This window comes from Pediculus humanus, genomic scaffold, assembly GCF_000006295.1.
Source record: "Pediculus humanus corporis 1103172107613 genomic scaffold, whole genome shotgun sequence".
Classification (NCBI taxonomy): domain Eukaryota; kingdom Metazoa; phylum Arthropoda; class Insecta; order Psocodea; family Pediculidae; genus Pediculus; species Pediculus humanus.
The window spans coordinates 434,420-461,128 of NW_002987227.1; the positions used below are offsets into that span (position 1 = coordinate 434,420).

The 26,709-nt window shown below is 25.2% G+C and overlaps 5 protein-coding genes across 5 annotated transcripts in view; 4 read left to right on the forward strand and 1 right to left on the reverse strand.

The window, feature by feature from the left end:
• Positions 1-9,396, reverse strand: part of Phum_PHUM245030 (vacuolar protein sorting 13A, putative) — a gene marked incomplete at both ends in the record, with an annotated part of 15,055 nt that extends 5,659 nt beyond the window's left edge. Inside the window, 29 exons of the mRNA XM_002426221.1 lie at positions 47-102; positions 183-332; positions 446-645; positions 825-1,071; positions 1,202-1,324; positions 1,422-1,699; positions 1,970-2,083; positions 2,236-2,380; positions 2,437-2,451; positions 2,546-2,978; positions 3,061-3,239; positions 3,394-3,528; positions 3,648-3,803; positions 3,879-4,108; positions 4,207-4,468; positions 4,560-4,828; positions 5,224-5,368; positions 5,455-5,718; positions 5,878-6,055; positions 6,156-6,302; positions 6,383-6,640; positions 6,751-7,000; positions 7,084-7,433; positions 7,504-7,630; positions 7,694-7,813; positions 7,999-8,154; positions 8,447-8,626; positions 8,868-9,152; positions 9,297-9,396. Of these exons, the coding sequence (XP_002426266.1) occupies positions 47-102; positions 183-332; positions 446-645; positions 825-1,071; positions 1,202-1,324; positions 1,422-1,699; positions 1,970-2,083; positions 2,236-2,380; positions 2,437-2,451; positions 2,546-2,978; positions 3,061-3,239; positions 3,394-3,528; positions 3,648-3,803; positions 3,879-4,108; positions 4,207-4,468; positions 4,560-4,828; positions 5,224-5,368; positions 5,455-5,718; positions 5,878-6,055; positions 6,156-6,302; positions 6,383-6,640; positions 6,751-7,000; positions 7,084-7,433; positions 7,504-7,630; positions 7,694-7,813; positions 7,999-8,154; positions 8,447-8,626; positions 8,868-9,152; positions 9,297-9,396 (5,552 nt within the window). The remainder of the gene's footprint in view (positions 1-46; positions 103-182; positions 333-445; positions 646-824; positions 1,072-1,201; positions 1,325-1,421; positions 1,700-1,969; positions 2,084-2,235; positions 2,381-2,436; positions 2,452-2,545; positions 2,979-3,060; positions 3,240-3,393; positions 3,529-3,647; positions 3,804-3,878; positions 4,109-4,206; positions 4,469-4,559; positions 4,829-5,223; positions 5,369-5,454; positions 5,719-5,877; positions 6,056-6,155; positions 6,303-6,382; positions 6,641-6,750; positions 7,001-7,083; positions 7,434-7,503; positions 7,631-7,693; positions 7,814-7,998; positions 8,155-8,446; positions 8,627-8,867; positions 9,153-9,296) is intronic.
• A 415-nt stretch (positions 9,397-9,811) lies between these two features.
• On the forward strand, positions 9,812-10,798 carry Phum_PHUM245140 (60S ribosomal protein L17, putative). The gene is made up of 4 exons (XM_002426222.1): positions 9,812-9,867; positions 9,954-10,042; positions 10,150-10,480; positions 10,617-10,798. Exons 2-4 carry the CDS (start codon positions 9,962-9,964, stop codon positions 10,760-10,762), a joined length of 558 nt encoding a protein of 185 aa, XP_002426267.1. The 5' UTR covers positions 9,812-9,867; positions 9,954-9,961; the 3' UTR covers positions 10,763-10,798.
• Positions 10,799-11,867: 1,069 nt separating this feature from the next.
• On the forward strand, positions 11,868-16,460 carry Phum_PHUM245150 (protein SMG5, putative; the record flags this gene model as incomplete). Its single annotated transcript, XM_002426223.1, has 13 exons — positions 11,868-11,938; positions 12,358-12,580; positions 12,661-12,826; positions 12,900-13,164; positions 13,381-13,663; positions 13,700-13,781; positions 13,859-14,374; positions 14,468-14,719; positions 14,914-15,156; positions 15,289-15,578; positions 15,657-15,885; positions 16,011-16,182; positions 16,268-16,460. The coding sequence occupies 13 exons, from the start codon at positions 11,868-11,870 to the stop codon at positions 16,458-16,460; spliced, it is 2,985 nt and encodes a 994-aa protein (XP_002426268.1).
• Positions 16,461-17,869: 1,409 nt separating this feature from the next.
• Phum_PHUM245160 (Nuclear cap-binding protein subunit, putative) lies at positions 17,870-24,581 on the forward strand (the record flags this gene model as incomplete). Its single annotated transcript, XM_002426224.1, has 14 exons — positions 17,870-17,909; positions 18,109-18,197; positions 18,475-18,660; positions 18,755-18,934; positions 19,029-19,139; positions 19,399-19,614; positions 19,693-19,790; positions 20,218-20,457; positions 20,536-20,777; positions 23,303-23,544; positions 23,690-23,868; positions 23,953-24,203; positions 24,283-24,392; positions 24,468-24,581. The coding sequence occupies 14 exons, from the start codon at positions 17,870-17,872 to the stop codon at positions 24,579-24,581; spliced, it is 2,298 nt and encodes a 765-aa protein (XP_002426269.1).
• Positions 24,582-25,177: 596 nt separating this feature from the next.
• Positions 25,178-26,403, forward strand: Phum_PHUM245170 (proteasome subunit beta type 5 precursor, putative; the record flags this gene model as incomplete). The annotated part of the gene is made up of 5 exons (XM_002426225.1): positions 25,178-25,306; positions 25,477-25,615; positions 25,693-25,934; positions 26,012-26,216; positions 26,303-26,403. 5 exons carry the CDS (start codon positions 25,178-25,180, stop codon positions 26,401-26,403), a joined length of 816 nt encoding a protein of 271 aa, XP_002426270.1.
• Between the last annotated feature and the right edge of the window lie 306 nt (positions 26,404-26,709).

The window sequence follows — 26,709 nt, forward strand, 5'->3', positions numbered from 1 at the left end:
GGTTTTGGTTAATGTTATGGGTAATATTTCAAGGCATGATAATGACATGGTCATTTTTGGAGGTTCCACAGCTTCAAGATAAGCATCTTCACCCAATGCCACCTGAAAATTTATTAAATAATTTAAAATAAATAAAAAACTAAAAATAAAACACTTTTACGTTTAAATTAATCAATACTAACTGAAAAATTAATTTCCCAAGGTACGTAAGAATGTTTTTTTTTTTTTTCTTTATTTTCTAATATTTCAACAGGTTCGATCAATGGTTCCCAAGCTGTTAAAACTTTATTGTAATACTGAAATTCTAAAGACAGCGTACTGTTGATGGAAAGCTGCAAAAAAAAAAAAAAAAAAAGAAAAATTATTATTAAAGGTATAATGAGATCACGTGTATGTTTTTTTTTTTTTTTTTTTTTAAGTAAAAACAATTTTTTATTTTTTTTACCTTTGAACTCCAATTATTGCATTCTAATTGAAATCCCATCTTTAAAAGCAGCATAGGGGAAAACTGTTTGGCTGCTATTCCCTCGACTAAAATAATAATCGAAGGAATGGCCAACAAACAGATTTCATCAAGTTCTTTTTTATCTTGAAAAAATGTCGGTGAAACCTTTGAAAAAGAATACAAAGCATCTTCTCCTTGCTCTGAACAAAAAAAAAAATTTTTAAGTATTTAAATTTTAATAAAATTTGAAAGTAAAATACTTTTATAATATAATTTTTTTTTCTGCTTCTTATTTTAATAATAATAATAATAATTTTTTTTTTTTATGATGAGTGTATAAATTGCCAATAAATTTGATATTTTATCATAGGTTATTTACCAATTTTGAGAAACCAAAAATCATCAACGTCAAAAGAATCCGGTTCCCATAAATCTGAAAAATCTTTTTCTTCCAATTTATTTTTAATTAAAGAAGAATCCAAAAATAAAACTTCATAACATTTTAACATAAGTTCAACTGTGGCTGGATTCACGCTTATTAAAATCTCAGTTAAAAATATATCAATATGAAGGCCTTGGCCGAGTGGAGTCGAACCTGCCACACTTACTGTAAACGGTCGTATAACCTAAATAAAAATTCAAATTGAACAATTAGGTACTTTTAAAATCAGTCTATAATTAAGCGGGGGGAGGGGGGGAGAAATAAAATAAATTACTAAATTTATTAAATTATATTTATTCAATACATGTACGTACCTGAGACAAGGTGTTGCGTCTTTTTTTAGGGTTGAAACAACAAGAATATAACTCTATATCACCTAAAGTACCCGCAATTATTTGTCTGATTCCTGCAAATCTATATTTTAAAACTATTTCAGTCTGAAAAAAAAGAATTTATGTTTTTTAAAACAACTAACAAAAAAAAAAACTAAAAAATTTTCAGTCATATAATTTCATATCGGTTTGAATAAGTTACATGAAATATTAATGCTTCCGTGTCAATCGAATCCATATTTTCAACAATTATAATATCAGGTTTTTCGACTTTAAGATTTATTGTAAAAGTAGGAGGTCGTTCGTGTCCTTCCTCCATCAAAAGCCTCGCTTTATTTTCAATATTTTTTATTGTACTCGAAGGCTCGTATCCTTCATTATCATTCACTTTATCAGAAGTATTAATTGTGAAAAATTCTTTGAGTTTATGCAAAAAATCCATAGACAATATCAATGTAAATTTAAATACTCTCATATCAACTGAAATGAAAAATTATCATATCCTAATAAAAAAAAAACGTCCTTGAACTTATTGAAAAATTGTTGGAAAAAAAAAAATTCTAAAAATTAAATTGTTAATTGAGTATTTGTTTTAAAGTAAAAAAAACTTGCAACAAAACAAATCAAATTATTTTTAATAAAATCGAATAAACCTAATTTTTTTTTTTTTTGTTTACTTCTAATTACATTTAAATTTTATATCGTAAATAATTCACATGTAAATATTACAAAAAAAATTGAATAACATACCAAAAGAATCATTTCCTTTACTTTTGTAAGATATTTCTACCATACTTTTATTTGCACGGATGTCCATATTAGATTCCGAACTTTCCATAAGTCTTGTTAATCTATCCTTATTGCCTTAAATAATAATATTTTTTCAAAAGATTATTTTTATGATTGCATTTGCAAACATTTTTATTTCTTTTAAACGAGTTTTTAGTTATATTTTTTTAAACTTGCCGTTAAAAAAAAAATTTTTTTTATTTAAAAATTAATAAATTATTTGTTACCGGGTCTCGTGTCGTCCAATACGCAGCTAACTAACAACAAAGAGGTATCGACAGATCCATTTGAAAACATTTTTCCTTTTAGTGAAATAGTTTCCAAAACAAATCTTGCGAGCCCAATGTTTTTACCACTTTCCGGACAACTAGTCTAAAAAAAATTTTTTTTACTTTTAAAACTTACAATATTTATATAAATTAAACTACATAAGCATACTGCAACTAATTAATAAAATTATTATTATTATTATTATTATAATTATTAATTTTATAGTTTCATTGCTTTTTTATGCAAGAATATTTTATATATACTAACCTTATCACAATCACTGGTCAAAGCGTCAAAAATGAAACTATCCATGAAAAATACAAATTTGACAACAGTATAAAAATTAGTGCTTTCTTCGGTTACTGTTATAATTTCGCTTACTTCTTCTTCTTCTTCCCAAGCTACTCCACGTTCTTTTGGTAAACCTTCCGAAATTAAAGACCTTTTGACTTTGACGTTTTCTCTTAAATTTTTAATCGATCCTTCGTTCATGTTATTTGTCAATGTGTCGACAATATTACATAAATCATCGTGAGATAATGAAACCTTAATGGAAGCTAAACGAGCTAAAATTTCGAATTCGGGTACAACTTTAAACCACGAAGTAGACAAATTTCTTTTTATTGATAATTCAAATGAAACGGGCGTGAGGAAAATTTTTTCATTAAACACTTTGAGTGAATCTACATCAAGAATGCAACTGAAAATTAAAATGCATTTAAAAAATGCATTAAAAAAATACGATTAAAAACTCAGATAAATTGAGTATAAAAAATTATTACCGAGAAAATTTTAAATTTTGTAATTGAAAACGCATGTTGTCAATAATGGGTCTCTTGCTTACATCTTCTTCCTGAGGATAATTAAGTTCCGCAATTTGATTTTTAAGGGTTAAAACCCCTAAATCGATTACCAAGGCTTCAACGCTTTGCGATGTAATGGGTATCACGATAAAAGGTGCCTGATAATTATAAATAATCGAGAGTATTTAAAAAAATTTTTTTTTTTCAAATTTATCATTATCTATCAAAATTTGAATGAAATTTGAATACCATCGTGAATATTGATAGTAACATTTAAACTTAATTAAAAATTAAATACTTATTACAACTTACTGTTATTTTAACATCAAAAAAAATTTTTAAAGAATTTTGATATGCTTTCATTACATTTTCTTTTGCTCGTTGTGCAGCAACAGCAGCACCTTCCTTTAGTCTTTCAAACTGTTTTTGAAAATTTAATAAAAAATTCTAAAAAAAAAAAAAAAAAGCGCACTTAAATTTTACGAAATTAACAATTGTTAAAATCTATATAAAGAGTTTATTTAAATAAAAAGTACCAGAGTGAAATAAACAATAACAATACTTGCCTGAATTCTTAAAAAGAATACGTGTAAGAAAATACATCGAAGACCACCAAACTCAGCTTCCAATGACATGTCGACACAATCATTTTGACCATAATATTCACTATTAAAAATAGTGATGCGTGTAAAAAATGTCTGTTTCTCTAATGACTCTACAATCTATAGAAAATTTACAAAAAAATTAAAATGTTCAAGTTAAAAAACGAAGAGTTATGCACAAGAACGTTAATTTACTTTTGTGTGTATTGTTTCGGGATTTAAATCTTTAAGAATTATTTCGCAGAGTTTAAAATCAACGTTTGTGTACGATTTTTGAGTCGTTACGTCAAAACTTCCTTCTCTAATAGAAAATTTGGCTAATCTCTGATTCTTAGATTCAACCAATAAATTTATTTCTTCCAGTTTCGCAATCAAAAAAAAATCGATTATTTCTTTTTTTGGAAGTTTTTTTCTAAATTTTTTCCCTAAAAAAAAAAAAAAAAAAAACGCTTATTACATTACGTACAACAACAACAACAACAAAAAATTAATTTTTATAAACTCAATAAAAGTAATAAAAAACCTTTGTTCAATGTTTTTCCTTCGGAGAAATTTTCAGATGGTAAATAAGTATTTGTTTCTTTAGGTTTACCAGAATCCGCCATTTTGAAATGACCACAATTTTCTTGAACTGCATTCAAACGATTTTTAATATGATTAAAAAACCATAATTGATCTAAAAGTGCTTCTTTGTGAAAAACAACATTTATGGGAGATATATGTAATTCTATACGATTCACAATGGATTCTCTTTCGGTTCGGAAATTTGGAGCCATTGTGCTTACCTACAAAAATTTAGAAAAAAAAAAAACAAGTAAAATTTTTAAGAAATAATGTAATATTATATGTTAAAAAATTTTTTCAACTGTAACTTACATTAGTGTGCTCCGATTCGAAAAAATAAGAATCATTTTGTAAAACTTTAGTAGTAACAAAGGGAACTACTTGATTTCTACAATACTGATGAAATTCTATTCCGCCCAATTTAAGGTTGCTAATTATTTCAAATGTTTTACACGTTAATTCCGTTTCCAATTTCACTACACGTAATTGTAAAAATTTATCTTCAGCTTCTTTCGATTTTGGGCTTGTTTTATATTTCGATGCTAACGTTTGTTTGTTTTTGTAGACAATAATCAATAGTTCTGAAATTTTCAAAAAAAAATTAAATTCGATTCCATCCAATTTAAGGTTGCTAATTATTTCAAAAGTACAAAATACGATCGAAAAAAATCGTAAAATAAGTTTTCAAGCAGACGTTATTTGTCTTTTATTTGGAAAATTTTTATTTTGACTTGATATCAAAAAGCTTGATTTGATTTTTTTTTTTTTTTTATGCTGAAATTAAACAAAAATTTTAAAATCCTCGATATTGCAAAAATTTTTAAGTTTTCCTATTTCACATTTAAATTTTGATAAGTAAAAACACACATGAACATAAACAAAACAAACAATTTTTTAGAGCATAAAGGGTGACAAAAAAACCATTAGGGTTAGGTTAGTCATAATTATATTAAATTATATTATAAATGTCATTCACCTTTCATTTCAAAATTTAGAAAAAAATCAATTCCTTGCTCATAAATTGAATTTGAAATCGGAAGCCTTTCAGCGATATTCGCAAATTTATTTTCAAATTGGGCAGTAAAAGAATGCAGAGACCATGCGCTTACAGCTGTTGATATCTAAATTTAATATAATGAAAATTAAAATAATTTATGTATATATATTTGCCTCAATGTTGAAAAAAGCAATTTTTTTTTTTTTTTACCTTTAAGGGAATTTCATCCTCTTTTTTTTTCATGGGAATGGAAAATATTAATTCGGCAAAAGCTACAAAACGATCTTCAGAAAAGTTAAAAATTAAAGATGGTAATTGACCTTCGCATATTATTTTCGGTATGGTAGGATCGTCGGTAACCAGTGACTTTTTAATTATAAAAACCAAATCAGAAGTTTCTAAAAAACGCATTGGAGATTTTTCGCTAATGTTAGATGCTTCCATCCAATCTTCACCAGCTAATTGAAGAAGAATCTGAAAGTAAAGGGGGAAAGTTTTACAATATCATTTTTTTTGAAAAGTGATACGTTTAAAAAAATTTTTAACAAAAGTTTCTTTTTTCTATCTTCCTATTTTGAATATCTATTTAAACTGTGTTAAATTGTGTATAAAAAAATGAAATAGAAAAACTACCTGAACACCAACTAATTTGCATTTAAAATTAGTGTAACTTGCGGACAAAACGGTGGAAAATATTTCTTGCTCTGTATTTCCTTTAAGGTATAATTTTTGAACACTAACACTTTGCTTTTCCGTTTTTTCCGTTTCAATATTTAATTTTCCAAACATAATCACCAACATTTCTTTATTTCTAAAAATTAAAAATAATTTGAATATGAATATTACCTAATATTAAAGCTAAGCTATTACAGAAGTATTTTCTACAAAAAAAAAAAAAAAAAAAAACTAACTTGGTATAATAACCTCCATAAGGGATTATTAAGTAAGAAGACATTATATTAATTTTTACTTCAAAAATGGTTCTTTTTTCTATAGCATATTGAAGACCCATTGCAGTTATTCTTCGAAAAGCCGGCAAAGTTGGCACTGTAACAACACTAAATTATTTTGTATTAGAAAATTCTTTGTTCTTAAAAAACATTTTTTTTTTTTTCAAATTGCAAAAATTCAACTTTACTTTTGTAATTCGTCTCCGATTAAATTAAAAAAAACATCTCGAACAGAATTTATAGTGTCAGCGTGGTACACTATTTTTAAAGGAAGTGCATTCACGTGTATTCTTTGGTCACAATCACCATTAAGGGGTTTGGACTCGTATAGAATGTCAACCAAATTTTCCGATTCCTCACAATTTGACTTAATCAATCTCGGAAATGTTTTATCATTTTCATTCTGTATTCCTAAAGCTTCTAATTTTCCAATGGACATTTCAAATCTGAATTTTGATATAAATTTATAATTTATAATAATTCGTACAATTATTCGCTCCAAGAGTAATTTTTTTTAAAGGTTAGTTGATGTCAAACCCATACATTAAAAACTTACTTCATTCCGTACGCAGATGGTCTCCGCTCAAATCTCATATTTATAGTTTTTAAAGAAAAGGACATTAGTTGAAAACAAGAAGGAAATTGTTGTTCCGAAACGGTCGCCTTGATTTCATCAAGTTGAAATAAAAATTCAATTTCAACATACTCTGCTGGGTAATTAGGAAGAGGATCACTTTCATTATATCCAATAGCTTTGTACAATTTTGCTTTTTCATTTGATGTCATGACACTTTCAAATTTTTTAACTATAAAAATAATATAAATGTAATTTTATAACTCGTTAAGGCTTAATTAGCAAGTATTTTAAATATATATATATATATATCACCTAGGTCATTTTCATGAACATTAGATTTTATATTTGAATTATATCCAAACCAACCAGAAAACCAACCACTGTTTTCTGAGGTTTTACTACTACTTTTTTCTATATTACTTCTTGCTATTTGTACATAAGCCTGTTCTCTTAATAAAAGTATATTAAAAAGGTTCAATTCTCTTTCCAAATTTTGTAATTCTTCGGCAATAGATAATGAAATTTTTTTAGAATTCAGCTTCAATTCATACAAACTAGAATATTTTCGGCACATCATTCTATGTTTCTGAATGTAAACCCATGACCATTCGCGCTTTCGGCGTCTTATATCTTCCGCAACACCATTGTAGGCAAACATCCACCTAATATAAAATATAATAAAGCCAAAAATTTATAATTTTTTGGCAAATAATTTATATGCAAATAATTTACCATTCTTTAGCATGCCCTATGACAGTAATCCCTACCGGCCTGTACTTTCTATATTTTGCACCAGCAGAGAGTCTCTGATAATTTTGCGCATAAATCAATGCATCGTTAAACTGCCTGTGGTTTAATGCTTTAAAATATATTATTATTGAGATAAAATTAAAAAATTACAAAAAATAATCATAGTATTTACCTAAATCAATTTCTTTTAAGTGTATCTTTGCCAAAAGTTTTGGAATTTGAAAATCAGATCCATCTATTTCTGGCCTTGGATTTAACTGTAAAGAGGCGGATGCGGACAATGGTCCAAAAACTAAAAATATTTTCATAATTTTTTTATGCACTTTTCAATTTAAACTTTTACAATACAATGTGTAGTTTAGAAATATATCAATTTAGATATTATATTATTTAAATAAGTCTAATAAATAATTAATGTACATTTTATGGTTTTTTAATTGAAATTATAATTTTGAATAAGAAAATGCAAATATTTACCATAAAAATATCCTTCTGGTTTGTAATTATTTTTTGGGATACTGTCAAGTAGAGCATTGATTAAATCAATATCACCATAATCAGAAAACATATCAGAGTTTGTATTCCAATATATAGCAAATCCATCTAAGTGAATTTTCTGTAATAAAAATTTTCCTATGAGAAGACATTATAAATTTAATTCCTGTGTAAAGAATTTTTATAGTAAATTTAAAAGTAACAATAATTTAATTAAACTGAAACATTGGAAACAAGTGAATGTAATAATCGAAAGTTGATTTCCTTCAAAATTATTATTAGTTTTAAACAAACAAAATTTAGAAAAACTAAATTTTTAATATAAAGACAAATCAGAAAATGAAAACTATATAAAAATGTTGAAATAATTAAAATTTAAACTGTGCCTTATAAATAATGTTGTAATTTTCTAATAAAGCTTCAGTTTCACTCGGATCAATACAAGTTGTAACTGACAAATCTGACATTGTCAAACCAATACTAAAAGGAAAACTTGGATTAGTAGTTTGGTCTTCATATCTTATATGAATATTTCGAATTATAATTTGTAAATTTTTAACAATTTGTGTTAACAATTTTTCCATAAATCCATCATTTTGATTAACTGAATCTGCAAAAGAAAAAAATAAATTTACTGTGAACCAAGAGCCCTAAAGAAATTTTAAAAAAAAAATTTTTTCCCCTGTAAGACACAGGTTTTAAAAATTAAGCTTAAATCCTATATGATAAACATATTGCAGGAATAATAAATGTATTCAAGTTCCTTAACTTCAACTTATAATAATTCACCTAATAATAATCGTTAAAGTCTCTTGTAAAAATAATGCAAAGTTTTTAAAGTGATTCATTACCATTTTCTAATTCACGTTTTCTAGCTTCTTCAACAGCTCTGAGTTTTGCCTGTTTTCTATCATTTGCCCATTTTTCTTCTTTAACAGGGTCATATTTATATTCATTAAATGGAACTATTATCATTAACAATTCTTCAATCTCCACCACAACATTAGATGAATACACATTTTTCCAAGGAATTTTCATAGAAAATTTTCCTAATATTCCCCATTTCACTTTTATAGGTAAGCCTAAGTCATCAAAAAGTGTGGTTTTGATTTTTAAATTATTCAAAACTACATCACCTACAAATATTTAAACCACATTATAATTTCAAGTATAAATTACAAATTGTATTTATTACCTATATTTAAAAATGTAAAAACTTGTCAAATTTTAAAAAAATCATGAATTTGCAAAAATTATTTTAACAAAATCCTGTCACTTACCTCCCCATATACCTATTTTAAGCTGAGAAGTATCCAAATTTTGAATATACTGTTTTAAAATTTTATTTAATAACTCCACTACCAAAGCCTCAAACACCATTTTATTTTACAAAAATAAATAAAAAAAAGTATAATAGATTTTCAAAAAAGAATTGTTTATGAACATAAAACTTAAAAATACGATTGATCACTTAACAAGTTTTAAAACATGAACAGTTGATTAGCTAAAATTATTTAATTAGCACAAATAATTAAAAAAAAATTGAACAAATAAAAAACTTAAAATTTTAAAACTCATTTAATGAATAAATTTACTGAAATCAAATCTGATGGAAGCTACTGTTTCGAGTTAAATAATTTTATGAATTAATAATTCTCAAAAACCTGATAAGACCCAAACTTTTTTCCGTTTTAAGCTTAGAGTAAAAAAAAAATTTTTTTTTTTTCTTAAAAATATAGTGTCACATATTATTCTGCTTACACGATCGGAGGCCATTTTAGTAATTATTATTTTGGACTTGTACAGTTCTAAAGTATGTGAATTTTAATCTCAGAAATCCTTTCTTGTGATGTATAATAATGTTTTTGAAAAATTATTTATAAATTCCTATTAAATGTAATTTTTATTATTATTTAACGAAATACTTTTTATTTTAGGGTTCCTAATGGGGCGCTATGCTAGGGAACCTGATAATGCGACCAAATCTTGTAAAGCTAGAGGTTCAAATCTCCGTGTTCATTTTAAGGTTAGTATAATATAAACTCATTATTGCATCTTTGTTTTTTTTTTTTTTTTTTACAAACTTTATAAAGACGTTTTTTATCTTATCTTAACATTTTTCTATTGGTTTAGAACACGAGAGAAACAGCTCAAGCCATAAAAAAAATGACTTTAAGGAGAGCTGTTAAATACCTTAAAAATGTAATTGAACACAAAGAATGTGTACCCTTTAGAAGGTTTAATGGTGGGGTTGGAAGATGTGCTCAAGCTAAGCAATGGAAAACTACCCAAGGAAGGTGGCCTAAGAAATCAGCCGAATTTTTACTTCAATTACTTAAAAATGCTGAATCTAACGCTGATTACAGTGGGTTGGACATTGATCGTTTGGTAATTGATCATATTCAAGTAAATCGTGCCCCATGTTTACGTCGTAGGACGTATAGAGCTCACGGAAGGATTAATCGTAAGATTTTTTTTTTATTTAATTTAATATTTTTTAAAAAAGTTCAAGTTGTTTTTAAGTGAGTTAAATAAGGTGTGCTTTAAAATTAAAACCTTTGATTTGAGTTTTTATATAAAATCTTTTTTTTTTGTTTTAGCTTATATGAGTTCACCATGTCATATTGAAGTATTTTTAACTGAAAAGGAAGAAGTAATTGCTAAACCGACTCATGAAGAACCTACTAAAAAGAAAATTTCTAAAAAGAAATTAGCAAGACAGAAAGAAAAAATGATGAGGGAATAACAGAAACAACTTTGTATTTCTTTATTATTTGGTTATTAAATTAAATGATTCCTTTAAAAAATCCAAGTTAAATTAATAACCATATTTTATTATCTTAAAACCCTTTTTTAGTATCTTAGCTTTTTTTTTTTTTCATAATTTTTGATCAAATACCAACTGAAATTAATTCTTAATTTTTAATTACCAACACGAATTCCTTATTTTAAATTTTCTTTCCTGATGAATTGTTTTATTTTACTAAGGTTAAACATTAGTATCGTTAAAATAAATTGTATAGCCCTTAAGTAAATCATGTAGTTAGCTGTGGTAGTGAAAAAAAGACATCACAGTTATAGGAAATTAGTAATGTCATTATTTTTTAAACAAAGTTAAAATGCAATTTAATTTTTTCTGGAATAGTATGTTTGAATTAGATCAAAAAGGTAATGGTGTGTTAGAAACAAAAACTATATTTTTGATGTTGATAGAGTAGACTAGTGAGTTCTTAACGCAATAAATACTTGATAAATATTAAACATGTTGAAATCACATGAGTAGTTATTTAACGATAATGTTGGTAAAACTTGTCAATTAACGGAAATATTCTGACTGCATTTGAAATTAAAAATTACATAAAAATGTAAATTTAACAAAAAAAAACAATTAATATGAATGGCTTTGATTTTTAATCAAGTGTTCAGATGAAAGTATAATTTTTGTCTTAAATTGACAACCGAAAAATTATTTGCTACAGATTTGATTAATATTCTTTCAGTCAAGCATAACAGTTCAATTACTTTATTAATTTAATAGTTATTAAATCTCAGCAATTTTTTAAATTTTAAATACTCTTAATTTCATTTATGAAATTTTTACTGCCCATGCTAACTTGATTTTTTTACAATTTGTGGCGTGGAAATGTTTACTACGATAAGAAACCACCGCTTTGGTTTAGAAGAAAATATACTTTAGAATTTATTCAACGTGGTATTAAATTGAAGTTTCTGAATGCACTTGACCAAAAAATGAAGTGCGAAGTTTATCAGGAAAAAAATTCTTATTTACCTAATTATTATGGTAAATGACTAAAATTTTACGGTAAATTACGGAAAAATGAGTTGAAAAAATGAAGAAATCATATATCCCGATTTCGGATGTTGGTAACGAAAAAAATGAGCTTGTAAGGCGAATTTACAGGTATAGTAATAATATACTCATAAATTATTATGACCTTGGTAAATGATGAAAAATTTTAATTCCTAAAATAAAATTTTGGTGGGATTTGTTCTTATTTTATAAACTAAATACTCTTTAGTATTTTTAATTTTTCTTGTTACTTATTTTGTCGAATGAAATTATATTAATTAGATAATTTTAAAAGAAATTATTATCGCTCTTAAAATTAGAAACCTTGGTTTTTACCACATGTTGGTTCAATTTCTTATTCAAGAATAATAAAACAAGTTAAAATTATTTTAAATTATAATAACAATCTATATTTAGAATTAAAAATATGTCATAGTGTATGTTTACTTTTATGGTCTCTAATAACTTCTGGTAATTTGAATAAGTATAATTTTATTATTAATTTATTAACATTATTATTACTTTTTCAGGTCTCTTACCGAAGTTGTGCAACAACTAGATGATGTTAGAGGAAGATCCAAGACCGTTTTTAATCTTTTTCTGCCTTGCACAGTAACACTAAGAATAAAACTTCATGATCTTTGTTACAAGCTAATTTTAGCAGATCCTTTGGGTTATGGGAAAAAAGGAGAGGAATTATTATGGAGAAAAGGATATCATGACTTATTCTCCACTGCTAAACGTTTGAGAAAAGTAAAAAAGTACTTCTTACTGTAAGTTTTTAAAAAAATTTATATAGTGTTATTAATTATGATTTTATTTATATTTTGTAGAATGATTCTTGGACATCTGATGACATTGAATATGTACAAGGCTTATTAATGTCTGGAATAGGACATTATCAGCATATTTTATTTAAATTACAAACAGACTACAAGCTTAGTTTTCAAGGAGTTATTGATTTTTCTTTAGATATGAGTGCCTTAGGATTACAAAAAGGTATTAATAACTTTTCATTCGTTATTTTTAACTTATTGTAACAGTTATTATATTTTTTTTTTTTTTTATATAGGAAAAACTACTACTGTAAATAAAATGACTGATGAAAATCTTGTAAAGTGGGCTGAGGAATCTTGCTATAGATGTTTGATTTATTTGGGAGATTTAAACAGATACTTACTTGATTTATATCCACTATGGGACAGTGGTACAGCAGAGAGATATTATTTACAAGCTGCTTTCATGAATCCAAATAGCGGCAGGCCTTTTAACCAACTTGGAACTCTTGCAAGTTGCAAAAATTACAATTTAGATGCAGTGTATAATTATACTAGATGGTAGGTATAAAAAACTGTAAAAAAAAAAAAGTATAATTTTTGAAAAATGTTGCAAGTAAAATTAACTTTCATTAAAAATACTCTAAATAAATTTTACAAGCTTTCATATTTTTTTGTTAGCATAATTTTTTACTACAAAAGGAAAATTGATATTTGACTATATTATTTTGATTAAATATTATATATATTGTTTTAAACTAAAATTTTTATGCACAGCATGACATGTCTTGAGCCATTTCATGGAGCTGAAGGGAATTTAAAGAAAGCTATAGAAAAAAACTTGGAGCTCATGCAATTAGAGCCATTTCTTCCAAATCCAGCCCCAGCATTACAGAAACTTATCATGAAATTTATATTTCTTTTTGATATATGGTATTTTGACAAAACAATTGACAGTGGTTTACACAATGCATGTCATGAAATGTTGCAAGAACTTCAATATTGTTTAAGAGAAGAAAGCGTTAGTTTTTCAACATTTGATCATAATGAATTAGAATTGGTCAATTTAACTCCTTTTAAAGATCGAACCACAGAGCATCCAGAATATATTAATTCTGATATAATATTAAAAATGACAATTCTTGTTCTAATTTGTGCAGATAAATTGCAAAAAAAAGGTATGTATTTTTTTTTTATTGTTACAATCTTATTTTTATTAATTAAATAATAAAAAAAATTTTTTTTTTAATTTCAGATTCAACTCAAACCTCTGCAATTATAGCCATGTGTTTAGCTATGCTTTCTCAATTATTACAGCATATAATTGAACGTTTTCAAAATTTTTTCTTACGATTTGGTTCTGAAGTTACTTTAAAAGATTCAAAAAAAACTTCATCTTGCGAATCTCAATTGCAAATAAATCAAAATGATAACTGTGTAAAAAAATTAAAGAATGAAAAGTTTGAAAATCTATTACACGAGAACGTGAATATGAATATCCCTAAAATTTTAAATTTAAGACAAATAAAATATGACTCGGAAGTTGGAAAAAACAGTAGTATTGTTGTCGAGTTTTCTAAACCGCCTGATACCTCTACAGAAAAAACTATTTTAAAAAGAAAAAACCAACTTAAAAGAAGAAAACGGGTGCGTCCCGTTAGTTCATGTGAATCAAATTATAGTGACAGTGATATTACTCTAAATGATAGTAGCACTGATGATGAATATTTTTCTGGAGGTTCAGACTCTGACGAAATGATTTCTTCCGAAAGTGAGGATTTGGATGAAACTTTATTAATTATTGATCAAAAAATAAAAGAAAAAAAAAACAAAATAAATGAAAAAGAAGGAAATATTAATGGAGTCGGTAAAGAAATTGTGAAAGAAAATGATAAACAAAAATCAGAAATGAATTCTTTGTTAATAACAAATAAAAACCAATCAAGTGTAAAAGAAATTTCAAAGAATGGAATCAACGATCTCAACAGTATAAAAATGTCTAATGAAAAAGACAGAACCAAAAGTTTATTTACAATAATAAATGATGTTCACAATGACAACAAGATAAATGAAAATAACAGAGGGGATTTTACTTTTGATTATAAAACTGTGGAAAGTAATACACCAAATGGCCATTCGCTCCCTTCTGCAATTGATAATAAAAATGAAACTGGTAATATATATTTATTTTATTTAATCTAATAGTAACTCCAACCTATTAAATAATAAGTTAAATATTTTTTTTTTTTGGAAAAAATAATTTTTAAATGATTTACTTACAAAAAATGTTTTAATTAATAAATTTTTCAGGAAATACGTCGAATAACACTGATGATTCGTCAAATAATTTAAACTTAAAACAAATTGATACAAATAAATTTTTACAATTTTTATCTCGACAAGAAATTTTAAAGTCTATAAAAATTTATTGTGATTGGTTTCACAGCGATGCTGAAAAAATTAAAGCTTTTAGTAAGAGTTCGAAAACTTTACTTGGAAAATTGGCTACGTTTTTGAACTTGATTGCATTTGAAGAAGATTTATTTTCAAAAGGTAAAATTTAATATATATATATATAATTTTTTTTTTATTTTAATTATTTTTATTAGTTTTAGTTTCTTTAATTCTTGTATTAAAAAATTATTATTATTAATTATTGTTTTTTTTTTTTTTTGTTGTTCATAGAATGGAGCAAACTGATCACTCAAACAGAAGATACTATCCCTTTAAGTGAAGACATTGTTACAAGGGGTTTGAATATGTTTAAAGGAGTACATGAAAAACTTAATTGGAAATTATATAAACTAAATCGCATTAGTAGCGTGGAAGAAAATATTTTGCGTTTATCTAAAATCACGGAATTTGGTCATTATCTGACAAAAATTGAAGAAACTGGTATACACTTTAATAAACGTAGCAAAACGTTTTACGTTGTTGGTCAAAACGGGAAGATAGAAAATACATCACTTGAAATAGTAAGTTTTTGAAAGCATATTCAAATTCTCAATCAATTTGTAAAATTGTTTTAAACAATGTTTTGTTTGAAATTATAGTTAAGTAAACGACAAAACTGCAATACTTCTAAAAAAGGCCAATTAATGAAAAACATGGGTCAACTTTGGCTTAAAGCAGAGGTAAGAGATTTAGAAAGCAGAGTTCGAAGGAAAGCTGGAAATTTTTCACCATATTTAGTGGTGGACTCGGAGGCTCTCATTGAGCATATTGTTTTGGTCAAACAACTTGTTGGTTCTAGACAGTTTATTGTTATCATTCCAACAGTGGGTAAGCTCTTTAACAAAAATTTTTTTATTTTTTATTTTTACATTAAAATACATTGGTATACAAAAAATTAAGCATTTCAAAAATAAAATGTTTTATCATTTAATTTATATTAATATTGATTACAGTTTTGTCTCATTTGGATGAATGTAAACGAGATAGTGGGAGGGCACGTGAAACAATCAGGTGGTTGGAGTCTCAATTTCAACACGGAAATCGGTCTTTAAGAGCTCAAAAATCACAAGAAAGAATGTCATTGCCACTTATTAAATATCCAAAGAAAAAAGATAAAGAAGCATGGTAAGATTAATATTTAAAAATAATTTACTGCAGTAAAACTTTTTTTTTTTTCAAGTTAAATAAATTGATTCTTTTATTCATTTAGGAATTTTTTTCAAATTGTTGAATGTTGTCATTACTTTAGCAAGCAAAGTGAATTCCAAAATTGTCATTCTAATTTGCTTGTTACTCTTCTCATTGGTCAAAAAGATATTTTGTTTGTAAATGATAATAAAAAAGACGATTTTGGTAAAGAATACAGTCCTGTTGGCGTTGCGAAAAATTTTGGTAATTTTTAAATTATTTTGGCCTTTTTTGACATAATGCTTTGTTGTATTACATTCAATATTGTAAATTTGTTTTTAAATCTTAGGTATTAACTTAGAGTACATTGAAACATTTCATACAAAATGGATTCTATCGATCAAGAGCCATGGTTGAAAAGTTGTCTGTTTGAAATTGTCCAAGTGCGGTTTCAAGTTTTAACAAAATGCGTGATAGCATATTTGATTAACCTCTTGAGAGAAGAAGGAGTCCCAGAGAAGGTTAAAAAAAAAAAAAAAAAAAAAAAAAAATTGGTGTCACTCACAAACGGCAAAAAAATTAGTTGTACGTTTTGCCAGATCATAAGAAAATTGATATAAACTACACTATTGACATTGCAAATCGAAAATAGGAGTTTTGCAAAAAAATTATTTTTATATATTGATTGAATTCAGGTTTTTTTCATATCTTTTTTTTTTTTTATACTTTTTTTGGTTTTTAGACATTGATGAATCTGAATTATGAATACAAACAATACAAATGGAATTGCAAATCTATTATTTTATGACTGAAAATTTTTAAGTCTGGCAAGAAATACTATAGCTGTTTATTCCATAAATTTTGGTTTAAGATTTCATAGATTTTATATCTATGTATGATCATTTTAAATTTATATTTCAGATTATTTAATTTTCTTTTGTGTTAAATTGTATTTAAAATGATTGATCATAAAAAGCTATTATTTTTAATGTAGAATTTTTTCATTAATAAATATTTTATTTCTTAAATATATAATTTCATATTAACTTTTACATTTTTTTCGTAACATTATTATTATTATTTAAAAAAGTTCTCTTTCTTGAAACCTTCAGTTTCATAATTAACATTTGTCCTTGTTTATCTATCATAAGAATGCAAAGTTTTAATTGACCCATTTAAAAAAAAATATGTTAATCATTATACTGCAGTTAATCAAAAAATATCGAATTTTAAAACTTAAATAAATACATTTACTTTTGCTTTTTTCCATTAGCATCTTGCAAAAAAAAAATTTATATTTTTTTTTCTGTTATTTTAAATTTTATTTATTTAAGTTTATGAGTACTGATAAACATAATTGTGTAAGTTAATAATTTAGAATATATTTTAAAAAAATGCCGTCCGTATGTTTCTTTTTAAAAAGAAATTTTCATCAGTTTTAATTTTTTAAAATTATATTTATAAGTTTACATAACTGACATTACAACTCATAAAACTTATATAACAGCCGATTTAAAAAGATTCTCACTTAGTGTATACTAATTTTTATCTAAATTTCCTTTTTTTCGGGGAATTAGATAAAAATTAATAATACTCTATGATATATGGAGCTTCGGTTTAATTATTCCTTCTCAGGCGTTACTTTACTTAAAGTTTTTATTTTTTATTTTTTACTATCTTCCAAATGTCTAGAAGAAGACCTCATGAAGAAGATGAGAACTATGGTAAGTAAATAATAGTTTTATTATAATTAACTATTCTTTTACTTCTTATTTTTTACGTAAAATAAAAATATATAAAGTTATTTTGGTTTTTGTGTTTAATATTAAATACTTGTTTTATAAAATATTAATTAAAATTTAATATGGAGATTATTAAATTTAATAAATTAATAATTTTCTTTTTCCATCTTTTATTTTTTAGACAGAGCCTACCGAAAACGACGACGATTGTCAGAAAACCAAGAAATTGAAGATCGGCTAGAGTCTCTAATCCTTCGTGTGGGAGAAAAAGTATGTATTTTATATTTATATTTCTAAAAACTTATTTCGTTTCTACTATTCATTAATTAAAACTATTTTATTAAAATATTAATTTTATTTCAATTTTTCGAAAATCAATCATTTTTTCGTAATTCAAAGTTTTTTTTGTTTTTAATTTTTTATACTTTATATATACATATAATAATATAATATATATATATTACACTTTTTGTAAATTTAAGTTTCATTCAATGTAAAGTTTTACTTATACCAATGTTACATTTAATTTGCATTTTTTATTTTTCAGAGTACTTCTTCTCTAGAGAGTAATTTAGAAGGATTAGCTAGTGTTTTAGAAGCAGATTTGGCAAGTTTCAGAAATAAAATACTTCGAATATTAACAGATTGTGCTATTAAAATGCCAGAAAAATGTACCATTTATACCACATTGGTGGGTTTGTTAAATGTTAAAAACTACAACTTTGGCGGTGAAGTAAGCTCAACTTTTCTTATTAAGTAAAATTTTGTTATATTTTCAAATTTTTTTGAACTTTATAGTTTTCCTAATTTTTTTTTTTATTTTTCAGTTTGTAGAATATCTGGTTAGAAATTTCAAAGAATCATTGAAAGGTTGTAGATGGGACTCAGCAAGATATTCTTTAAGATTTTTAGCCGATTTAGTTAACTGCCATGTCATCGCAGCTGGATCATTAATTCAGTTATTGTCAAATATGGTAGAAGCTTCTATGGAAGAGGGAGTTCCTCAGGTATTTTAAAAATTTATACATATAAGAACTTAATTTTTCATTATTAAAATGTCTGTATAATATTTATTACCTTATAATTTAATAATAATTTTAGGTTCGAAAAGACTGGTACATATATGCAGTTTTATGTACATTACCATGGATTGGAAGAGAATTGTATGAAAAAAAAGAACAAGCTCTTGATAACTTACTTCTTACCATACAGGTATTTTTAGGAAAAAGGCAAAAAAACATGTGAGGGCTCTGAGGGTGTGGAGTATTGATAACCCTCATCCACAAGAAGAGGTAACCATTTTTTTTGTTTTTTTTACTCTTATAGCATTATATTATTTCTTCTCTATTTGTAATTTTTATAAAATGGAAATTTACTTGTTTAATTTTCTAAGTCTTTCAATTAAAAATTTAAGTTTTTTGTTATAAACAAAATGAATAAAAATTAAAATGTTATTAAATATGATTTTCAGTATTTGGATTGTTTATGGGCTCAAATATGCAAGTTAAGGCAAGATAATTGGCAAGAAAAACACATTCCAAGACCTTACTTGGCATTTGATAGTGCTTTGAGTGAGGCACTTCAACATAATCTGCCTAACATATTGCCGCCCCCACATCATGAAAGTTACATATATCCAATGCCATCAGTGATATTTAGAATGTTTGATTATACTGATTGTCCTGAAGTAAGTGTTTAATTATACTTGACATGCATTTAATTTTAATAGCTACAAAATATTTAAAAATCATAATTTTTTTTTCAGGGCCCTATATTACCAGGATCTCACTCTATAGAAAGGTTTTTAATTGAAGAACATCTTCATCAAATTATTGAAATGTTCCATCTAGAAAGAAAAGAATGGTAATTTTAACTGTTATTTAATTTGTCTTTAAAATTTTTATTATGTTTTATAATTACATTTTGCCATTCAAAACATTTTCATACATATTCTAAAAGTAGATAATTCTTTAAATCATTAAACACCACCAATTTCAAAAAGGTAAAGATACTATAGTGTCTGCTATAAAAAACTTAAACTTTAAATTCAATATATTTGAAAAATATGATCTTAAATAAAATTAAAATTTTTTATTATTAAATTTATTTTTACAGATGATCGAAAGAAAGTCTAAAATAATTTATGGTATCTTAGAATATTGTTTATTTTTGTATAAACTTTTTTATACATATAAATTTATTATAATTCATATTCATTTTAGTGAGACTTGTAAAGTTTTAGAATTATAAATCTCATGTCTAATAAAATTTTTGTAAAATATTTTTTCAGTGCTGCACATCTGTTGAATTTTCCATACAAATCAAAAATCCCACTGGATTATTGTATCGTCGAAGTTATATTTGGTGAAATTTTTCACATGCCGAATCCTAGATACCTTGAAATATGTTATGGTTCAATTTTGATAGAATTGTGTAAATTGCAGCCTAGTACAATGCCCCAGGTTTTGGCACAGGCGACTGAAATTTTATTTATGAGAATTGACATGATGAACACTTCCTGTTTCGATAGGTAAGTATTAAAAAAAAACATATATTTAATTTTTTTTTTTTTTCTCATTATTAAAAATGTTTTTTTTTCAATTTACAGGTTGGTTTCTTGGTTTTCATATCATTTAAGTAATTTTCAATTTCGATGGAGTTGGGAAGATTGGTCTGAATGTCTTACGCTGGAATCCGATCATCCTAAACCTAAATTTGTTCAAGAAACTCTACACAAAGCCTTAAGACTTTCTTATTATCAAAGAATCAAGGATATGGTTGCAGAGCCATTTGAAAATTTATTACCGCCAAAACCTGAAATTTGTTACAAATACACTTTAGACGAAGCAGGTAAGATTTTATTTTAAAATTTTAAAAAAAAAAACAAAAAAAAATACAAATAATTGGTGGTGAAATTAATATTTGTCAAGTTTTTTTGTATTTTTTTTTTTTGTTTTTTTTTACATTACTAAATAATTTATTGAATATCCCCACATGTTCAAATACCTGAAATATGTATTAATTTAAAAATATCGAAGATATCATTGATTTTGAATGTTATTTTCAGTTGTCATTTGTTGGTTAACAAATTTTGATATTTTAGTTTTCTTTTTAAGTTTTCGTCTATTTGATTGAGAGTTTTTGGAAATTTTTTTTTTCGTTATTTTTTTTCTAACTACCGGAGTCGTAAAATTTAAATCGGATTCTTTATTAAGTATTTTTTCAGAGTTTTCCACTTTAAAATTTTTCAAAGTCGATGAGTTGTTTAATTTGTACTGGGATGTTTCTATGTTTTCCGCATCGTCAGGAATTTTTTTATAAATTTCAGTATTTTTTTGTGATGCAAATTCAGATTGTTGTGATTCGCAGTTTTTGATTTTAGCTGTTTCCATCAATGCAGAAAGTAAAAGACTACAGTAATTTTTATCTTCTCCTGTTTCGTCGGCCACCGTTTGAGTTTTATTTGTGATTGTTTCATTAAATTTTACACTTTCGGACTTATTGCTGTTTAAATCAAACATAATATTATTGTTTATATTCGAATTATTTTTCTCGTTACTGGAAATAATATAAGGGTACGTCAATACGCCATTTTCCTGTGATTCCTTTAAATTATATTTTAAACTTGTATCATTTGTATTCGGTTGCTTTTTTATTTCTTTAAAATTTATGGTTTTTTTATTACTCCATTCAATACTAGTATCAAAATCAGATTTATTTTCACCATCTGTATCACGACTTATAAAAAATATTTTTTCTTTTCTGTATAAATTTTCCGAATTGTTTGATATCTTCTTTTCTGTCGCATCAATGTTTGAATCTTTCCAATATTTAAATTCATGCGAACCTTCATTTTTCTTAAACTTTGACGATTCATCAAATATATTTATTTTAGTTTCTTTTCTATCAGACATTACGTCTGAGTTTTCATAAGTATTAAATGATTTTGGCGTAGAATTTAAATTAGTGTCACTTTTATAAAAATTTTTAAATTTTTCCAGCAAAGCATAATTTAAAATGGTTTCTGCGTAGGAAAAACGATTTGGAATATGACGATAACTAATGTAATTGTCTTCGTTTATTTTTCCTTTAGTTGTTTCTAATTTAATAACGGATGCTCTGATGGGTTTTTTTAAAGGAAAATATATTTCTTGTGTCGGCGGCCTCGATTCCGTATTAAAACGTGGTAATGATGTATATTCATGTGTAAGGGATTCTTGTTTCATTGAACCATGTTCGTTGAGAAATAATAAATTTAAACTTTGTAAATGTTGAGACCAATAATCTCGAGCCTTTCTCCTTGGAGGCAACAAATGTAAAATAAAGTTTACTTTTTCCTGTCTTTCTACGCTACCGAGAGCCTTTAACGGTTGTTGCGTATAATATTCAACTTTTTCAATTTTCGGTTTGCTAAAAGTCCCAATTGAAATATCTGTTGAAAATTTTTTGCTTTCTTCTTCGATGCTTTGTGTTTTGGTAACAATCTAAAATATAATAATAAATCATGAATTACAAGAAATTAAAAAAAACTGTATTATTAGTTATTAAGCTGGGCATAACGTCTTTACTGCTTGAAGTAATTCATATATATATTTATAATATTTTTAATTAAAGTATTAAGTGAAGATATTCTAATTGAAATCGATAAGAAATTTGAAAAAAAAAAAATTATTTTACTTACAAATAAAATTAAAATAATTGTTTTTTTACGAAAAATCTTCATTTTATAATTATAAAATTTTAACTTAATTTTACTTATGAATTTTTTTCTAAACCGTAAGAGTCTTGCTCACTATAGTTCAATAATATTTTAACTGAATTATTATTCTTTTTTTTTTTTTTTGTAAGAATGCCTAATTTTTTAACTTTTTACATAATTGTATAAATACTTTCTCACAAGTTTTTATTTAACTTATTCAAATCTGCATTCACAATAAAAAAATAATATTAATTCTATGAAATAATATTTAATAAAATTTGAACAATACATTTAAACTTTTATATTTAAAAAAAGAAAAAAAAAAAGATAATTTTAGATAATTTCATATTAACAATGATAATATTAATTGTTTGTTAGGAGTTATTTTAGTTTTTTTTTTTTTTTTTTCCTAGGTCTTTCAACCGGAAAATTATATAATTGTAAAAATTTTTTGGGACATGAGATATTTTCTCACTATTAACATATTCCTTAATATAATGGATATATATATATATATAAAATATAATTTCTTTTTGAATTTTTTATTATATTAAATATAAATAATTTTTCATTATCGAGTATTTTCCAAGAGTGAAACGATTAAAAAAAAAACTTGTATAAATTCTTATTTCAATTTTTTATTAACTATTAATTTTTTTTTTTTTTTTTTAATTAGGACACCTTCCAGGTTCTAATGTTGCGAATCAAATAATAGCTAAAATCAGAGCCAAATGCGCTCCTGAAGAAATTATTGGATTATTAAAGGAATTGCCAAATCCTGATACAGAAGATGAAAGCGGTGACACGAGATTTAATCCTCTTAAAATAGAAGTTTTCGTTCAAACTTTATTCTTCTTAGGATCCAAAAGTTTTTCCCATTCTTTTGCAGCCATCAGTAAATTTCACCATGTTTTCAAGGTAATTTAAATACCTGAAAAAGAAAAATTAAAAAAAAAATTAACAAAGACATAATAAGTTGTTTATAATGTTTAAAATCATTTTAATATTTTATTTTTCAAAATTATATACTAATACAAAAATTAATAAATAATATTAATTATAGATTTTAGGAGAATCGGAAGAAGCTCAAATTTGTATTCTGAGAAATTTATACGAAGTTTGGCATCAACATCCTCAAATGATTTGCGTTTTGGTTGAAAAAATGTTAAAAACTCAAATAATTGAATGTTCTGCTGTTGCCAATTGGATATTTTCTAAAGAAATGAGTAAAGAATTTACAAGGTTATTTTTTTTTTTTACTATTAGTTTTTTATTTGATTTTTATTGGAATTAGAAAAGACCTGATTAATAATTTTGTAATTTTAGAATGTACTTATGGGAAATACTTCATTTGACAATAAAAAAAATGAATAAACATGTGACTAGAGTATCCAGAGAATTGAGTGATGCTCGTGAACGACTCGGAAGAGGAGAAAGCGATTCAGATAGTGATAATGAAAATAAAAATAATGACGAAAAGGAAAAACCTACAGAAGAAATGGTGGATAGAATGGAAGAAAAATTAGAAGCGGCTCAAGCAGATCAAAAAAATTTATTTCTTATTATATTTCAGGTAAGTTAGTCATTACTTACTCATGAGTTTTATGTTATTTTAAATTAAATAAAAATTTTATTATTATTTTTTTTTTAAAAGAGATTATTTGAATTTGTCTGAGCACTTAGTTCGTTGTGATACAGATGGTAAAGATTTTGACACACATTGGTACAGATGGACAATAGGAAGACTTCAACAAGTTTTTATGATGGTAAGAAGACCAGGATAATTGATTTTTATTTGAATTTATTTTACTTAATAAAAAAAAATATTTTAAAATTTTTAGCATCATGAACAAGTTCAGAAGTACAGTTCAACACTTGAGACATTATTATTCACTTCTGATTTAGACCCTCATATTCTTGATGTTTTTCATCAGTTTTTATCATTAAGATCATAACAGTTTGATAATTTTAAATTGTAATAAAATAAACTAAAATAAAATATATAATATATTTTTAAAATTTTAAATAAGTTTGTTGTATAGCTCCTTGGTTTGATTTAAAAATTTTTTTAAATTTTTATCAAGTAAAAACTTAATTTTGCTTTTTTTGACAATAAAAAAAAAAAAAAAAAGATTTTTCATACGTAAACTGAAGTTCGTACAATATGCCTTTTTAAGATTTGAAATTTAAAGGTATTGATTGTGTTTTTAAAAAAAAACATATATTATTCCAATAAAACATAATTTTTATATAAACATACATTAAATAGGTATCAACCTCAGGAAAAATAAATCAAACATTCTTTTTGACGAAATATTTAAAAATTAAGCATTATGCCGATATACACTAAATAAATAATAATTCTGTGAAATAAAAACAAGACATGAATTAAACTAATTTTTTTTTAAAATATAATTTGAATTCAAAATTTAAAAAGAAAAAATAAATACTGTTGAAAAATATTACATTTCACTACTGCCACGATTTTTTTAAACAAGTGTATATACAACATAAAGGATATACTAGATTTACAAGTTGTGTTTAATTTAAAATGGCGTTAGACAGTTTAGCCGGATTGCCTAATTATAAATTTGGTGATATTGAAGAGAATGAAATTCAAAGAAAAGGATGCGGAAATTTCTACAATCAAATGTGTTTATCTGTTCCGCCGTATGAAAATGTAGGTATTTGAAAATTACATTTTATACATGACACATTATATAAAACTAAGTTTTTTATGCTGTGTCATTATTAAAATTTTTCATTGTATAGAATTATATTTGAAATTATATTGTTTTTAAAATTCAAATCACTAATAATAATTTTTTTTTTTTTTTTTTTTTTTTACAGCCAAATCAAAAACTTCACGAACTTAGACAAAAAGGATTGAAAATTGATATTGATCATGGAACCACAACATTGGGGTTTAGATTTAAAAATGGAGTTATTCTTGCTGTTGATTCGAGAGCAACTGGAGGTCAATGCATAGGTAAGTTTAATTTTCTATACTATCTAAACCATTAAAAATTAGTTATTACTTTTTAATTTTTTTGAATTTTTATATAGGATCACAAACCATGAAAAAAATTGTTGAAATTAACAATTACCTGTTGGGGACACTGGCCGGTGGAGCTGCAGATTGTGTCTATTGGGATAGGGTTTTAGCTAAGCAGTGCAGAATGTTTGAATTGAGAAATCATGAAAGAATATCTGTAGCAGCAGCTAGCAAATTAATGACTAACATGGTGTACAACTACAAAGGAATGGGTTTAAGCATGGGTATGATGATAGCTGGCTGGGATAAAAGAGTAAGTTTTTATTTTATTTATTGATAACAAAAAAAAAAGTTTTTCAAGTTCGTAGTTTTAATTGAAATAATTTTTAGGGAGCTTCCTTGTATTATGTGAGTGATGACGGAACAAGAACAAGTGGCAATGTGTTTTCTGTAGGAAGTGGATCAATTTATGCTTTTGGTGTATTAGATACAGGCTATAAATGGGATTTAGAAGATAAAGAAGCCTATGACTTAGCTCAAAGATCCATTTATCATGCTACTTATAGGGATGCATACTCTGGTGGAATAATTAGAGGTAATTTTTTCAAAATACTTGATATGCAGTAAATTTATTATGTAAGCACATATATACTTATTATATTGTTATTGTGTTTCTTTCAGTTTATCATATTAAAGAAACAGGATGGGTAAACATATCAGAAATTGATTGCAAAGAGTTGCATTATAAATATCAAAAGGAAAAAGGCCTTCTTCCAGCATAATTTAATTATATATTTCAGAAAACTTTTTTTTTTTTTGCTCCCTAATATAAATGTTAACTGTGTTTTTTTTTAATTACTAAATAAATTCAGAAATATTAAAAAAAATTTTTTAATTAAGTGTTAATTAATAAATTCTATTGTTTATTTATAAATAATCATAAAATAAACTATATTGGCACTACAATTTTAATTTATGAATTTGCTATTTTTTTTTTTTTAAAAGGAAGTTATATATGAGGTAAGAAATACAATCTTTTTTTACAAAAACTACTCAATTTGATATTTTTAATGTATTACTTGTTTTAT

Coding starts and splice junctions, on each gene's coding strand:
- Phum_PHUM245140 (XM_002426222.1), top strand. CDS start 9,962: ATGGGGCGCTATGCTAGGGAACCTGATAATGCGACCAAATCTTGTAAA. Junction 10,043..10,149: donor ATCTCCGTGTTCATTTTAAG/GTTAGTATAATA, acceptor CTATTGGTTTAG/AACACGAGAGAAACAGCTCA. Junction 10,481..10,616: donor AGCTCACGGAAGGATTAATC/GTAAGATTTTTT, acceptor TTTTTGTTTTAG/CTTATATGAGTTCACCATGT.